Below are 15,021 nucleotides of genomic sequence, written 5' to 3'. Positions count from 1 at the left end.
ACCCTCATATCTTCCTCTGCTCCAGTTGAAGTGGGGTCTGCTAGCAAGCCCACCTCACTCTCCAGACCCCACTGCCCACCTGCTCCTGGAGCCCCTCTTGAGTGTATAGTGGACATCTTGCTCCAGGCCCACCTCATCTGGGGAGCACATGGGGGTGCACATTCAGGGCCTCCCCTCCCTGAATCTGTGGCCTGCCCCTGGAAAGGCTCCATCAGGTCTCACCGAGTCTTTTGATTCGGGTTGTCTGTCCGTTTTGCCACTAGTCCAAGGCCGAGACTCCGTCCTTACCAGGAGCTAGGTGGGCCCTGACCAGATGCAGGCCCTCCCGATGGCCCTTTCATGCACACCTCTGGGGGCTCACCTAGCACCCCATTCTCTGTGGGGGTGAGGGATATATGGTTTCCCAGAGCCCCTGGAGGGTGACAAGTGGCCTGTGCCTCTCTGAGGCCCCTCTTCACCCAGCCCTGGGCTCAGTCAGGCCTTCACAAAAGCTGGTTGAAAAGATAAATATTATTTACATCGGCCATCTGTCCCAGGCTCCTGCAGGGACCCTGATCCTGGTTGTCTAGGACCCTGGGCGTGGGAGCTTGTGGGGTGGGTCTGGGGCTGGCTCTAGGCACTTGGCAAGGAGGGCAGTGTTTTTGAGGCTCTCGGCGCCTCTACTCACTGTGCCCAGTTAGTGCTGCTCCCAGAGCCAGTGAGATGCACCCAGGGGTCCACTGCCCGACTCACAGGGAGACTGGCTTAGGGTGGGGGTGTAGCCTGACCCCTCCCCATCTCCTCATAGAGGGCAAACTCCTAGGAGGGGGAGGTGGGGAGAGCTGGGGTAGCGTGAGGGGCGTCCAGGCCCCAGGGTGCCAGGCAGCGAGGCAGGGTGCTTCTGGGAGCCAGTTGCCATGTGGATGAAGTCTTGGCGGGTTCGGGGTGCTCGTGATGTCACCAGGTTCTTGCCACTGCCTCCTTGGTTCCCAGAGGCATCCAGGCAGTTCAGAGGCTGCCATGAGTTTCCCATGAGCCACTGGGACAGCGAATGGCCTCCCACTACCCCCTCTGTGGTTGAGGACAACCCCCGGTCTCTGGAGGGCCGGCCGCCGGCCACTTTGTGCTGCGGGCAAAACCTCTCATGGAGGGGCCTGTGTGTTGCTTCCGGTTTTCCAGCTGATTCACCAGGAAGGGATGGGGCAAAGGGAGCCTGGGCCCTGGGCCCATCCTAGGCTGTTGGTAATTTCCATCCATCAGGGGCCTAGACTCTACCCACTCTCAGAAGCCCAGAACTCCCAGCTCAGCTGGGGCTTGGCAGGAAGCTGTCCCCATGGGCTCTCAGGGCCTGCTGTTCCGGCGGCGGGTGAAAGTGTGGGTACAGGAACTGATGGGTAGCCAGTTGGGTCTGGGGATCATTTTCCCCAGACACAGGTCACGAGGTCCACACCATTCCACCCCCAACCCCCTCAGACGGCCGTGCTCTGCTTGATGCTGTGGAAGCTGACCCGGGTGGGGGAGGTGGGGATGGACATGGCACGGGCCACCCGGGCCCGGATCGAGTGCTTGTCCTGCCATCGGTGCCACCTCTTCCGGATTGCTGAGCAGACCTGCAGGCACAGGACAGAGCGTGACGCCTGAGTCGGTCCTCAGTCCCCGCACCTCCCCCCACTGCACAGGTGAGCAGAGGGGCCCTCCTGGGAACCACCCGCTGTTTGCATATCTGCCAGGACCTCTTCTCTGTGGCCTTGGCCCATATGGATGATCTGCGTCTCCCCCCACCTGGGGGGTGCCCTCCCGGTGGGGCCCTCCCAGAATTGCAACCTGTTCCACTGAACCCCTCGCTTGAGTCCCCATACCAACTGCCTCTGAGAGCAGAGCAGGGGATTGTTACTGCAGAAGCAGAGCAGGGAGGAGACCGGAATGCTCAAGAAGCAGCCCCCCCGCCCCCCAACAGGAGCTTCGAACCAGAAGGGCCCCTCCCAGCCTGCCCGCCTGGCCCGGGGTCCTCACCTCGCTGTTGAGGAAGCAGTAGAACACGGACACAAAGAAGCCCTGGGTAGAGGGAGAGGGCCGTCAGGGGTCTTGGGCAGGTCCTCCCCCACACCAGGGTGGGGGCTCCATGGCCTCTCACCAGCTCCCCACTCCTCCTGGCCTTCGCCCGGGAGTTGCCCTGCCCACCAGTGCCCATCTGGCCCTCTGGAGCTAGGGGAGACTGGGGGCATGTGGGGGAGGCTGGGGCGGTGGCAGCTATACCTGGAAGGACTCCAGGAAGGAGTTGAAGTAGATGAAGACCACCCGGGAGACCTCATCCTCCCCCGGGTTCACGAAGAACAGCATGTAGGTGATGCCCAACAGAGGGAGCAGCACCAGCGTGGCCTTCACGGCCTTCCTGGGGGAGAGAGGCCCAGAGTCACAGCCCACTCAGGAGGGGCTGGGGTTCTAGCAGGGGTCCCCAGGAACTGGGGAAGAGGTGGGGAGTCTCTGAGATGCCCACAGGTGGGGGTGGGGGCTGCAGGAGAGGGGCCAGTTACCTGTACTGAATGGTCTCCGACGTGGTGGATGCCCGCAGTTTGGTCATGAGGATGCGGACGATATTAAAGAGGAAGATGAAATTGATCTGAAGTTTGAACACACCGTGGGGGTGGGTGCTGTGGGCATGTGTGCCAGCCAGTCGTTGTGGGGTGGGGGTACTGGGCTCGGTTTTCCCAATCTGCTCTTCCCACCCGGGGTCCTACCTTCGGTCGCACTTGCACATTCTGGGCCCAAGCCCCCTCCCTGGGCGGTCTCCGCCTCTGGGCAGAGTGAGCACTGCCTGCCCCTCCCACCGTGCCCCTGGCTCCTGACTCCTCCCAGTTCTTACCAGCAGGACCAAGATCATGGGGCCCTGATAGATATAGTCAGTGTACACCCCAGGTTTCTTGCCAAACCAGCACCTAGAAGACCACAGAGGGGTGGGGTGGGGAGGGGGGGGAGTTACGGGGTTCAATTCAGCTGCATTGTTGGGGAGGGAGGAGGTTCTGGCTGCTCTAGTTCTACCCCGGGCAGAGGGCCATGGCCCTTGACAAGGCCACCGCCGTGCCTCCGTTATCCCACCTGCAAAATGGGCAGCATCCTCTGTGATGAGATGGAAGGCTGTGACAGGGAGTGGCATTGTGGGAAAGAGCAGAGGCTCTCAAGTAGGCTGGGTGACCCATCCCCATCCCCCGGCGTGGGCCCAACACACCACAGCATGCCCGCTCCCCTTCAGGCTCCTCTGCCACCTGCTTGGGCTCAGCAGGCCTGCGGGTGAGGAGCAGGGTTAGCGCTCATCAAGCAAGCAATGGGCGCCAGCAGTCAGCAATCCCTGCCCGGGTGTGTGTAATCAGCCTGAACCCGCTGCAGGCCAGGAACCTCAAGTCCCAGGTGCAAAGGGGTGGGGGTGGTGTGTGTGTGTGTTGTGTGTGTGTGTGTGTGTGTGCAGGCCAGGAACCTCAAGTCCCAGGTGCAAAGGGGTGGGGGAGGGGTGTGTGTGTGTGTGTGTGTGTGTGTGTGTGTGTGTGTCTGGGGGGTGGGTGAGGACAGGGGAAAGTTGGAAGTCCCTCTTGCAGACAGGGTCTGGAGACGGCCCTGCCAGGACTAGGTTTTATAAACCAGGAACTGAGATTTCTGTGCAAAACCTCTTAGTTTTCAGGCTAGCGACATGCAAAAGACCCCAACAACAGCAAAACTCAAACCAACCAACCAACACTTCCCAGATCAAACACAGGGGCCACCGGCTGCAACTTCTGGTCTAAGGGACTCACCTGGATCCCCTCTGCTGCAGTTCAGCACTTGGCCACTAGAAGGCAGCTTTAGAGCAGCAGGGCTATAGACACCCCCCCCACACACACACCCCCCCCACATCCCCCCCCACACACAAACACACACACACACATACACACACACACACACACACACACACCCTGTGATGCTCCTGCTTGGGGACCCCACACAGTGGTAGGTGTGGGCACCTGCTCTGCAGCTATGCAAATGAAGTGAGGCCAGCTGGTCTTGAGCCAGGAAGGAGCAACTGGGTAAATATCACTGGGAAATCATGTTCCAAGTTCTCCGTTGGGCTGCGAGGATCTTGCCTCAGGGGAGCCCCTGCAATGGATGGTGGGGAGGGGGCACTGGGAGGAAGCCCCCTGGAAGCCCTGGAGCCAAACAGTGGGCTCCTGGAAGCACTACTCTGGCAAAGGAGATTCTGGTGCCACCTCTGACAGCCAAGACTGTGTATGCCCACCTGGTAGCTCTCTCTCTCTCTCTCTCCTTCCCTCCCTCTCCCTCTCTCCCTCCCTCTCTCTTTTCCAATGGGACTCCTTCTTAGCTGCATATTCCAATCAAAGGAGCAGTTTTTTAAAGTCCGATGCCTGGGCCACACCCCAGACCAATTACCTGCACTTTACAGCTCCCCAGAGGGTGCTGATGTACAGCAAAGGTTGCCAATACTGCAGCAGAAGTCACCTTTTCAGGGGTGACTGGGGAGTGGGGGCTGATGGGAGGCACCCAAGTCCTTTTTAAGCACTCAGGGACTTTAGAGCTGGAAGGGCCTCTGAGATCACCGAGAGGTTTTCCCATTTTGATTCAACCCACAGAATCGCGTCTTAAACAAGTCTCACTATCCCCAGGAAGGACTGCTGTAGATGTTACCACATGCCAGGCATGGTTCAAAATGCTTAGCCTACGTTCATTCACACCGCCAGCACCACAACACTTTGAGGTGGGCGCTACCATGAGGATGCCCGTGTCCTAGGTAGGGAAACTGAGGCAGGCTCCAGGGACTTGTTCCAAGTCACGTCACCATGCATGATGGCGTCTCGATTCAGAACCAGGGAAGCCTGGCTCCAGGCCCAGCCCGTAGCCCTTCTGCGGTTTCGCCTCTTATAAGAGCCCAGGACGTGAGTCAGAGGGAAAAGGCACAGCGCTCGCCTACCTAGCATCCCTCCTCGCCAACCCAGTCCGCATCCAGCTCCTCTCTGACAGACGTGGGAACCAAGGGGCGTGGACCCCAGCCTCTGAGCGTGCCGGGCAGAGGGTTGTGAGGCAGAGGTCACTTACTTCTCATTGTCATAGTACAGCTTCCCAATGGCCCAGGCGACGATGATGGGGAAAGGGACACCTGGGGGCGAGACAGACGTCAGAGGGCTGAGGGCACCCCAGGGCACCCCAGGGTGGAGCTCGGACCGGCATCCTCCTACAAGATGTCCCCAAGGAGGGGCAGCGGGCCACGGGGCACACCCCATGATCCCGACCGAGCCGGCAGTGAGGGTGCCGCTCACCCCAGCCGATGCAGATGAACATCCACTTGTGCAGCCGGTTGGTGGAGTAGGTGAGCACAATGGCCGTGTGCAGGTAGCAGCCCTCCCCCAGCATCCAGAAGAAGTTGGTCACGTGGAAGTAGTTGTAGGCAGCGGTCACCAACCTGCACCAGCCCTGTCATCGCCACCCCCACCGGAGAAGGTCATGAGTCAAGATGGGCGGGAGGCAGCTGAGTCAGAGGCAGGGGCAGTAGCCCACCCTGGGGCCAGGGGCCCTCTGGGATCCCACTCCTGGCTTTGGAGTCTCCAGGCCAGTGCCCAGCTCCTCCCCCTGGGATGCCACCGCCCCAACTCTGGGCTTTGGCCCTGTCCAGGCCCCCGCCCCACCAGAACGCACCACATTGCTCTGGTGGACCTCAGGGCTCATGGTGAGCTGGACCACGAACCACGTGGCATTGCGCAGGATGAAGGCCGAGATGAGGTTCCAGTGAATGATGTTCCGCAGGCACCGGATACTCCTGGGGGCAGCAGGGTGGGGGGTGATGGGAGCAAGAGGAGGGAGAGAGAATGGGGCCCCCAGAGGGGGAAACTGAGGCTCAGAGCGGGGCTAATGGGTCATGACACACATTGTGGTTGGCAGCAGAGGGCCCATCTTCCCTGCAGCCCCCACACCCCAGCCCTTGGACCAAGAGCTTCTCACACTCTGGAGTGACCCCCTCCCCATGGGGCCACCCTCCTCTGTCTGCAGCTGTGGGGTTCAGAGTGGAGCCACACGCAGGCTTGGCCAGGCTCGGCCACGTGGACGAGCACCATGTGGGGTACAGTCATTGTTGCTGTCCCGAGCTCAGCCCCTGTATAATGCAGTGTGCTTCATGCGCCTTCTCACGCCTACAACCACAGTGCACAGTGGGTGTGGTCCTTCCTAGCCCTGGACCAGGAAGCTCAGAGAGGTCAGGAAGCTGTCCACGGATGCCAAGCTGGGCTGTGCCTGTCAGGATCCAGACCAGCTCTACCCCTCTCCGCAGCCCGGAACCCTGGAGCGTGGCGAGGGTGGGGCAATCAGGCCAGGGGCAGGCTGAGTGACTCTGGGTGACGTCGCCCTGGGATCCCTGCTCTACAAGGGGCGTTAGACTCTGGAGAAAGAGGCAGCTGTGAGCCCTGCTGGTCTCCCCACCGGGATCCTATGTGTGCGTGCCCCCCATGGTAGCCCTTCCAGGTCAGCTGGGGGCCTCTGACAGGCAGCCAGCTAGGGCCGGCTTCAGCCCTGATGCTTAGCCCACCCCACGCTGCCCTCTCCTGGCACAGACCCACCAGGTACTGCCACCTGCGCCCTTGGCCGTAGGGTGAGGGCCACAGGCAAGTCTAAAACCCAAAGCGGGGCACTCCCTGGAGCCCCCCTCCCCTTCCTCATCACCCCACATGGTGTCACTGGCCTCATGTGACTGGCACAAGTTGCCCCAGACTTTATCTCCCTCCTCCTCACCACCTCACTGTAGTTCCTGGGGGCGGGGCAGTGTCCTGTGGGGGGTGAGGGGCGGGCCCCCTTCCTGGAGCTCCTTCTCCACCCCACCCAGCACCCTCTCACCTGAGGCCCAGCACCCTCTCACCTGAGCCGCAGAAAGAGGACGAAGGCCACCAGGAGGGCCCCCAGGGAGATGCAGTGGCCCAGGTAGTTGATGATGACAGCCACGTGGTAGTGGACCTTGCTCTTCTTCTGAGGCAGGAGAGGGGGACAGGGGCAGAGGTGAGGTTCCCTGCCCCCCCCCCAGACGGTGTACTCTGAGGACAGCCTACCCTCGGTGACAGACAGAGCGAGGCCACCGTCACCTTTGGCCCTCCCCCTCCTTGTCCCCACTGTGCACTGAGCCTTGTCCTGCAGCGGATGCCCGGGAGGCTGTGGCCCGAGCCTCAGGGTGCTCACTCCAGCCGCGGTTACAACACCGGGGTTCAAGGGTCTCCCTCCTGCAGGGAGCCCACTCTGCAGGCCCACGGGTGCCTGGCCCGTGGGAGCTCCAAGCCCAATATCATCCAGATCCCATGCTGGGTGCAGAGGTGCCCATGGCCTCGGACTCCTTTCTCTTGTCCAGTTCCCAGTTGAGCACACACCTTTGTGGTCACCCCAGAAGCCCTCTGACTACCTGCTGCTCCCACCACCGAGGGGGTGGAGAGAAGCCACAGCCCAGACAGAAACCAGTAATGAACCCCCTCTCCCCATCCCCCCCAGGCTCACGAGGGCTTCCCAGGCCCTGCCTCCTCCCCACCCAGAGGAATGTTGGCTCCTGCTCCGCATCTGGTGCTATACTGACAAAGGCAGAGAGCGGGAATGAGGGGACTTCAGCTCCCATGAGGAGCCCTGGTGTCGTACTGGTTACACACTGGGCTGTTAACCACAAGGCCAGCAGTTCAAAATCACTAGCCGCTCCTTGGGAGAAAGACAGGGCTTTCTACTCCTGTCAAGAGTAACTTTCTCGGAAACCCACAGGGGCAGTTCTGCCCTATCCCATAGTGTTGCGGGGAGTCTGCATCGACTGGAGGGCAGTGAGTTTGGTTTTTTGGTTTGAGCTTCTAATAAGGCTGAGCGTTGGGAGTGAAGGAGTCTCACTTCTACATCTCCTTCCCCCCAACTCTCCGGACAACTGTGGCGAGAACAGGAAGGTTCCTTACAGAAACACAGGCCTGGAGGGGTCTCCCAGCTTCAAGACTGTTTCTGACCGCACACAGCTGAGGCTGCCAGTGGGTCCCTGTCTCATTAGCTGGGGCTGGCGGCCACCAGTGCCCAACTCTTTGACGACACCTGCCCCTGCCTGCCCCCGCTCCAAAGGCCTGCACCCCTTGCCCCAGACCCGGCACTCCGTGGGGGTGTATGTTGAGTGGAAGAAGAAGCTGACTTTGAAAAGGGGGGTGCCTGTTAGCTCCTCCCTCCCTCCCCTTTCCCTAGGTTTCTAACCAGGTCATTCCATTTAACACACTCCCCCCTAGCCCCCTGTGGAGAATTTGCATTTCCACCCCAGATATATAGAATCAAAGCCTACATTTTAACAAGATCCTGGGGGAGCTTAAGAATCTCCCGGGACCTGGGGGACGGACAACAGAAAAGTGGGTGAAGGGAGACATCGGGCAGTGTAAGACATGACAAAATAATTTATAAATGATCAAGGGTTCATGAGGGAGGTATGAGGGAAGCGAGGGAAAAATGAGCTCAAGTAGAAGGCAAATGTTTTGAGAATGATGATGGCAACAAATGTACAAACGTGTTTGACACAATGGATGGATGGATTGTGTTAAGAGTTGTACAAGCCCCCACTAAAATGATTTTTTAAAAAGGAATTAAAAGTATAATTTTTTAAAAAAGACTCTCAGGGATCTTATTAGAGTGTAGGTTCACTTGGATGGAATGAATGGGTATGAAGCCTGGGCCAAGGAATGGCGATGAATAAACTGGGGGGCTGTGGCTTGAAAGGCCTGGGTCATCCCTTCAGAGCCGCCCCATATGGAGAAGCCCTACAGGATCAAGGGCTGAGCTACCCACCTTCCAGGTGAGGAAACGGAGACCCCTCAGGGCAGGGCTTTACCCAAACTCATCCACTGGAAACAGGGGGTACACCTTAGAGACTGGATACCCAGCAGGCATTCCAGAGAAGGACCAGCCCTCTCCCCACTCCCTAGTCCAAAGGGGTGGCCTCACTGAGGAGTCTCTCACGTCCAGAGGGCCCAGGAGACTGTCCTAGGGACAGGTTTTTCTGGCAAAGGCATTTAGGAGCATGGCAGCCCCAGCCACTCGGGCCTCAGCATCAGACCCAAGCCGTTTCCCTGGTGTTGATTCTAATTGATGGCAAGCTTGTAGGGCAGAGTAGAGTTGTCCCTTGGGATGCCCAGGGCGGGGGAGGGAGGGAGGGAGGGAGACTGCCACACCTCTTTCCCCAAGAGCGGCTGGGTGGTGGGGTCAAGCCCCTGACCTTGCAGCTAGTAGCTGAATGCTCAACCCCTATACCACCAGGCCTCCTTGGATGAATACTGCCCACCCGCCTCCCCAAACCCGAACCACTGCCACGGAGTTGAGCTGACTCCCAGCGACCTAATGAAGGTTCTCTGTCCTGAGGAGCAGCTGGTGGGATTGAACCACCCACAGTTTGGGAAACAGACTGAATGGAAGGAAAGGGGAGAGGGAGTGAGGGAGAGAAATAAGGGAGGGGAGGGAGGATATACCAGGAAAGCAGGGAAGAGCATGGGAGGGGAGTTGAAAGGAGAGAAGACCCATCCTCCCCCCGCTGATGGGGAGGGTCTGAGGGTCCAGTAAGAGACACCGAAGGCGAGGGCCTGAGCGCCCCATAGCAGATGCCCAGACCCAGAACTGCAGAAGATGCACATCACAGCCTGTCTGGAGCTGGCACTTAATTTCCTTTTATTAAATTTCCCACAAGCCCACGCTTGGAAGCCCCTGGGTAAGAACAACATCTGTGGAGCCCAGGATGGCGTGACGCCCTCACTTCCTGGAAGGGCCAGGCTCCACCCATCAGCAGGGTGGGGAGAGGCCTTCGGTGACCCCCTCTCGGCCCCCCTCGCCCTCCAGGCCCTGCAGCCCCTTCTGGTGGGAGGAGACCTTTACTGAGCGCCTGCTGTGTGCCAGGTTCAAGTTGCTTTTCATCTTCACCACTGCCCTCTAAGACTGGTCCTCGGGTCCCTGTTTCCCTGGCTGAAGAAGCTGGATTACTGGCCCATCTACTGGGGCAGTCAAGCTAGAAGACTGAACTCAGAGGCCCTCTTTGGGAAGGGAGACAGGGTGCTGGTGCCCAGGTGGGGAGAGGGGCTGGGGTCAGCACACAAGCTAGGCTCTCCAGTGCAGGGCCTGTCCCCTGGCGGTGACAGCACGGGGTGGCGTGTGCAGGCCTCGTCAGACTCGGGACCCCCAGGGTAATCTGGCAAGTCCCATTCCACAAGCAGCCATTTCAGCGGCTTCACTGACACAGCACCACAGGGCGCTGGTGCTTCCTTAGGGCACAGCTCACCAGAGAGCAGCCGAGAAGCCTCGCAATAACCGATCCGTGCCATTTAAGAGTGGGGTGGGGGTGGGGGAGAGAGTCTTGAGGGGGGGATGTCTGGTGAGGCTGGGGGCTGGCATGATGGGATGGATGTTCGCTAATTAAAATAATTGATTACCCAGAGTGCTGGGCAACATGCCAGTAGGGACTCGGAGCGGGGTGATACAGTCAGGGGCGGGTGGGAGGCCGCAGGTGCTGGGCATTGCGTCTCCACTGGTGGTGGGAGGTATGGGTAGCAGTGGCACTGTCAGCAAACAGAAGGGGGAACACCAATAACCAGTGGTGTCCCCCTCCATGCCCCCTGCCCCCCAGGTGTCCCTGTCAACCTCCCCTGACCTCACAGTGCAGCAGAGGCAGGAGTGGAGGGGGAGGTTGATGGAGGGGCCTCTACACAGTGAGGCTCAGGCAAATCTCAAGACATCAAGCCATCTTCCTGTCCATTGGGGGTGACCCTCTCCCCACTGCCAGGGAGGAGACGCCAACTCATAGTGACCCCACAGGACTGCGTCGAGTTGTTCCCTTGGGTTTCTGGGACTACCAGTCTTTACAGGAACGGATGGTCACAGCTCGCTCTTGGCTGGGGGCTCTGAACAATCACCCCCCCTGGGCCATCAGGGCTCCCTGGCAGGTCAATATTGATGATTCTTTGGTCTTTCCCAGGTAAGGAAGCTGGGGGTTTGTGAAGCTGTTACCTGCCCGATGTAAGTGCTGGGACCAGAATTTCAAGCCCCAACCATGTGTCCCCTCCATCCTAACTCCGCTGGTGGGGAGGGCAGACTTGTCTCAGAAGGGAGCTGCCTGGCCCATGCCCCACCCCTCTAGCTAACTAGAAGGAATGGGGACTTGAATTAGAGCAGGAGATCCCTGTGAACTGTGAAAGAATTCCCAAGAATCCCAGGATCACGCCCAGGGAGGGAGGCTGGGCGCATTGGGAGTGCCTGCCCCAGGGGGCAGATGATGGAACTCAGGGCAGACTGGGGATGCCTGACGTGGCAGATGGCATAGACCAGCCTCCTCTTTGGACCCAGCAGAGGTTATTAACATGGGAACACCCCCCCTCCCAACTTCCTTCCCCTCATCCCAGGGGACTCATCTTGTTCCCGGTCCCCAGATCTGCCAAGCTGTCTCACTGGATTTAGGGACCTGGGCGGGGTGGTGGAGGTGGTTTCTCTGCTAAGACAGGTCCTTAGGGAACCACACACTCTAGCCTGGGTACTCTGAGATACCACAGAGTCCCCCACTTTCATCCTGGGTCATGGTCTCACCCTGCCAGCAGCAGGGACCTGCAGGTGAAGCCCCTTCTGAGCATCTGATTGGCAGCTTCTGGAGGAGGGGCCAGCAGAACCTGACAGCGCAGGAACATGGGCCAGGGAGCACAGGAACGTGGGCAGGAGGGGCTTACCAGAGTGCTCAGGGGCAGGGGGGTATTATGGGTGAGGGAGACCTGCTCTTCCTCATTATCTTCGCTGCCCAGGACCCTGGCCAAGGGGCGCCTGGCCCAGAAGCTCCCGCTCCAGTCTCTGAGTCCTTCTGCCCATTATGGCCATGCATAATCACTCCTCTCCAGGTCTCAGTCTCCCCACCTGCAGAGCAGGTGGACTGCCCGAGGTCAGGGCTCCTCCCTTTTGCCCCATCCCCAGAAGGCTTCCCTGGAGCACTTATTAGAAATCCAGATTCCCAGGCCCTCCTGAGCGACTCAGAGATCAATGGGTACTGCAGGCGGCCCTGGCACCTGTAACTGAACACACGCTCTAGGTCCTAGATTCTTATCACAAGATAGGAAGGAGAGTCTCCAGCACCCTCCCACCCCCACATGCATCCCCAACTCAGATTCTTCAGGCCCTAGAATTCAAGGGCGTGCCTATACCAGTCTTCTGCCCCCTGCCTAGAAGTCAGGGTCCTTGAGCCATCTGGGAAGGCACCCCTTTCCTGCCCTTAGCTTTCTGCTCACCCCTCTGCCAGCCCGAGGCCCTCGCCTTCCTCGAAACCCCCTGAAGACTGAACGGGGTGTAGGTGAGAAGACATGGGGCGCTGACAGCAGCAACCCAGGGCGGACACATCAATCTATGCAGCTGCCCAATACCGTCCCTAAAGTTTTATGGCAGCACCACTACCGTCTGGAGCCACAGAGGCCGGGAATAAAAACGGGTTAAATAAATGATGGTCCATCCGTGCACTGTAATACTATGCAAATGCAGGAGCGAATGAAGATGCTCTTTATGGGCCGAGATGAACCGCCCTCCAAGATAGATGGTTACAGAAGGGAAAGCTATAAACAACAACAAACGTGCGTGGCCACTCTTCCCGCAGTGATCCCAGCTCCGAAGGATGCCCAGGAACCCGGCCAGAGGAGAGGACCCAGGGCCGGGCTGGGAGGGAGACGGCTGGCTCCCTGCGGTCCCATTTGCACCTTCTGAACTGTGCACATTGTGCACACGATTTTGACTCAGAATCATTTAAATGGTGAAAAGGACCCCAAGGGGCTTTTGCAAATGACACCGCTACCCCCACCCTTCTTCCCTGATTCTGATAGAGCCCCGGAACTGGGGTGGGAAGAACCCCACGAGTGTTTCTTGTGTGAGGGCAGCGCAGTGCCCTGCCGGACGCACCTGCCCGCAGGCAGCTACCCAATCAGCAGAGGAGGAAGGACAGGGGCAGGGGGAGAGAGGGAGAAAGAGGGAGGGAAGAAGGGAGAGAGGGCGGAGGGAGGAACCAGGACCTCATTCCTCCCAGCGTTGGGCCCCAGCCACCCTGCAGTCAGGCAGCCTGGCTTACTGAACCTCACCTCCTCATTCAGAATCTCCTGGCACTGGGAGTAGTTCACGCGGGCGGCCCAGCTGCCGTCGGCCAGGCACTCCCTGTAGCCGTTGTCTGGACGAAGAAGAGAGAGGTGATGACCCACAGGCTCCTGGCCTGGGCGTCTGTCCCCTCATCTGTCTACCTTGCCACCATCTGTGCCAGCAGTGGGGCTACCTTGTGTGTGTGTTGGGGGGGGGGGTTGACTCTGGCAAGAAACTTGGGAGAGGGGCTATCCGACCACCCCCATCATCCTGTGCCTTTCTGCCCACTCACTTCCGATGGGGGTGTATCGGCCTATTGGCGCTCCAGCACCTGCCTGGAGGACTCCGACTCTTCGCATGGGACACCCACAGGCAGGTGAGGCTGGCAGTCTTGGCTATTCCCTGATATGGTGGCCGATGATGTGGTGGGTTCTCTTCCGAGAACTGCCCACGCCGTGGCGAATGTGGCAGCCACAAGGAGTGGGGAGTTCTCGTGAACCAATTCCCACATGGCTGGGACAGGTGACGGTTCATGTGGCAAATTTAAATGACAGGGTTTCACATGGTGGGCCTATCCTGGGGGAGGTGTCCTGTCCCGAGGGTGGTCCCTGCACCTGGTGTCATGTGACAGTTTCATGTGGGAGGCTTTAGGGAAGGTCCCTGGGGGGCAAGGGACAATCCAGAGAGGGGGTTCTGAGGTAGGCACAACCCTGCCCCCCATGCCAGCGGCCTCCTGGCACAAAGACAGTGATAAGTATTGGGAATGTTTCGGATGTCACGTGGGGTGGGTCTCCTGTGACAGGCGTCTCTTTCCTGGGGTCTGTTACAGCTGCCGCCTAGCCTGGGACATTGGACACCGATGGTGCCTCCCGCAGCCAGGAAGCCGTCACCAGTAAGCTGAGGAGGAGCCCCGAAGTAGGGCTGCACAAAGGGTCTTCTCCCCATCCTTCTCCCCATGTTTGGGTAGCCGGGCACCCCAAGACCCAGTAAGCAAGGACCTGAGAGTGTTTTAAGTTTGGGAAGAGAAGCTGAGCTTTGGAGCTATTTCCTCTGTGGCCCTGCCCCTCCCACTGAGGCCCCACAGACCTGAGACTTCTACCCACCCTTGAGGCTGCAGGAGGTGGGGTGGGGGCGAGCTACGAAGTCCTGGTACCCAGGGGCAGCACACTGGGCAGGGGATAGGAATCAGGAGCAAGGTGCTTGGCCCACTCAGCTGTCATGGTGCCCCCGAATCCATTGCTTACAGGAGGGTTGCGCCTCCTGGTCTTCTCTGCAGGCATCACTGGAGTAAGGAGATGATGGGGGCTCCCCCCACCTCCACCTCCACCCCCGGGAGCCTCCCTGGCCTCCAGGGCAGGAAGACTGATACAGCAGCCTGGATCACCACTCCACTGCATGCCTGCCTGCAGGCGCAGCATCAGCCTAAAAGGATTTTTACAGCTCTGCCCAGCTCCCCAACATATGGGGAGTCTCAGCCCCAACTTGAGCCCTTAGGCTCCGGTTCCCTCCTAATTGCTAAATGAGGGCTGCTTCGGACTGGGTCTGGGTTTGGGGCGTGTGGAGGTAGATGGGGGATCCAGTGCGTGTGCTTTGGGTGACGTGACAGGGACCTGGGCTGCAGACAAAGGACCTGAAGGCAGAGGTGCTGGCTGAGTGGGTAGATGTGCAGCACTGAGTAGTGGTGAAGAGCTGGGCCCCCAGACCCAGGTCGCCTCGGTTCAAATCCCAGCATCACCCCTTATCACTGTGGGTTTGAGGTCATCACCCGCCCTCTCAGCTTCCTGATTGGTTAGATGATTCTCACGCTCACGGGAGACCCTGTCAGCCACAGAGCAGAACTCCTCCATTGGGTTTTGTGGGCTGTCATCTCTATGGAAGGAGCCCTGGGGGGTGCAGGGGTCAAAGCCCTCGGCTGTCAACCCCAAGGCCCACCGGCCTTAGAGA

At 59.4% G+C, this 15,021-nt stretch overlaps 1 protein-coding gene across 1 annotated transcript; it reads right to left on the bottom strand.

Moving 5' to 3' along the window:
• Nucleotides 1–1,448: 1,448 nt before the first annotated feature.
• On the bottom strand, nt 1,449–5,685 carry CRHR1 (corticotropin releasing hormone receptor 1). Its single transcript, XM_075559402.1, has 8 exons — nt 5,656–5,685; nt 5,280–5,433; nt 5,059–5,119; nt 2,843–2,915; nt 2,514–2,599; nt 2,236–2,371; nt 1,993–2,034; nt 1,449–1,589 (listed from the first exon to the last, which is right to left on the bottom strand). Exons 1-8 carry the CDS (start codon nt 5,683–5,685, stop codon nt 1,449–1,451), a joined length of 723 nt encoding a protein of 240 aa, XP_075415517.1.
• Nucleotides 5,686–15,021: the final 9,336 nt, after the last annotated feature.

The sequence above is a fragment of the Tenrec ecaudatus genome, chromosome 10 (genome assembly GCF_050624435.1).
Source record: "Tenrec ecaudatus isolate mTenEca1 chromosome 10, mTenEca1.hap1, whole genome shotgun sequence".
In the NCBI taxonomy this organism is placed as follows: Eukaryota; Metazoa; Chordata; class Mammalia; order Afrosoricida; family Tenrecidae; genus Tenrec; species Tenrec ecaudatus.
Note: the sequence above shows the minus strand (reverse complement) of the source record. Positions and strands in the feature narration are given on the sequence as shown.

Bases quoted from the DNA above. Each gene is read 5' to 3' on its own strand.
- CRHR1 (XM_075559402.1), bottom strand. From the start codon at position 5,685: ATGAGCCCTGAGGTCCACCAGAGCAATGTG. The intron at 2,600-2,842 runs GTAAGAACTGGG...TTCAAACTTCAG, and splicing joins CCATGATCTTGGTCCTGCTG to ATCAATTTCATCTTCCTCTT. The intron at 2,372-2,513 runs GTAACTGGCCCC...TCTCTCCCCCAG, and splicing joins TCGGAGACCATTCAGTACAG to GAAGGCCGTGAAGGCCACGC.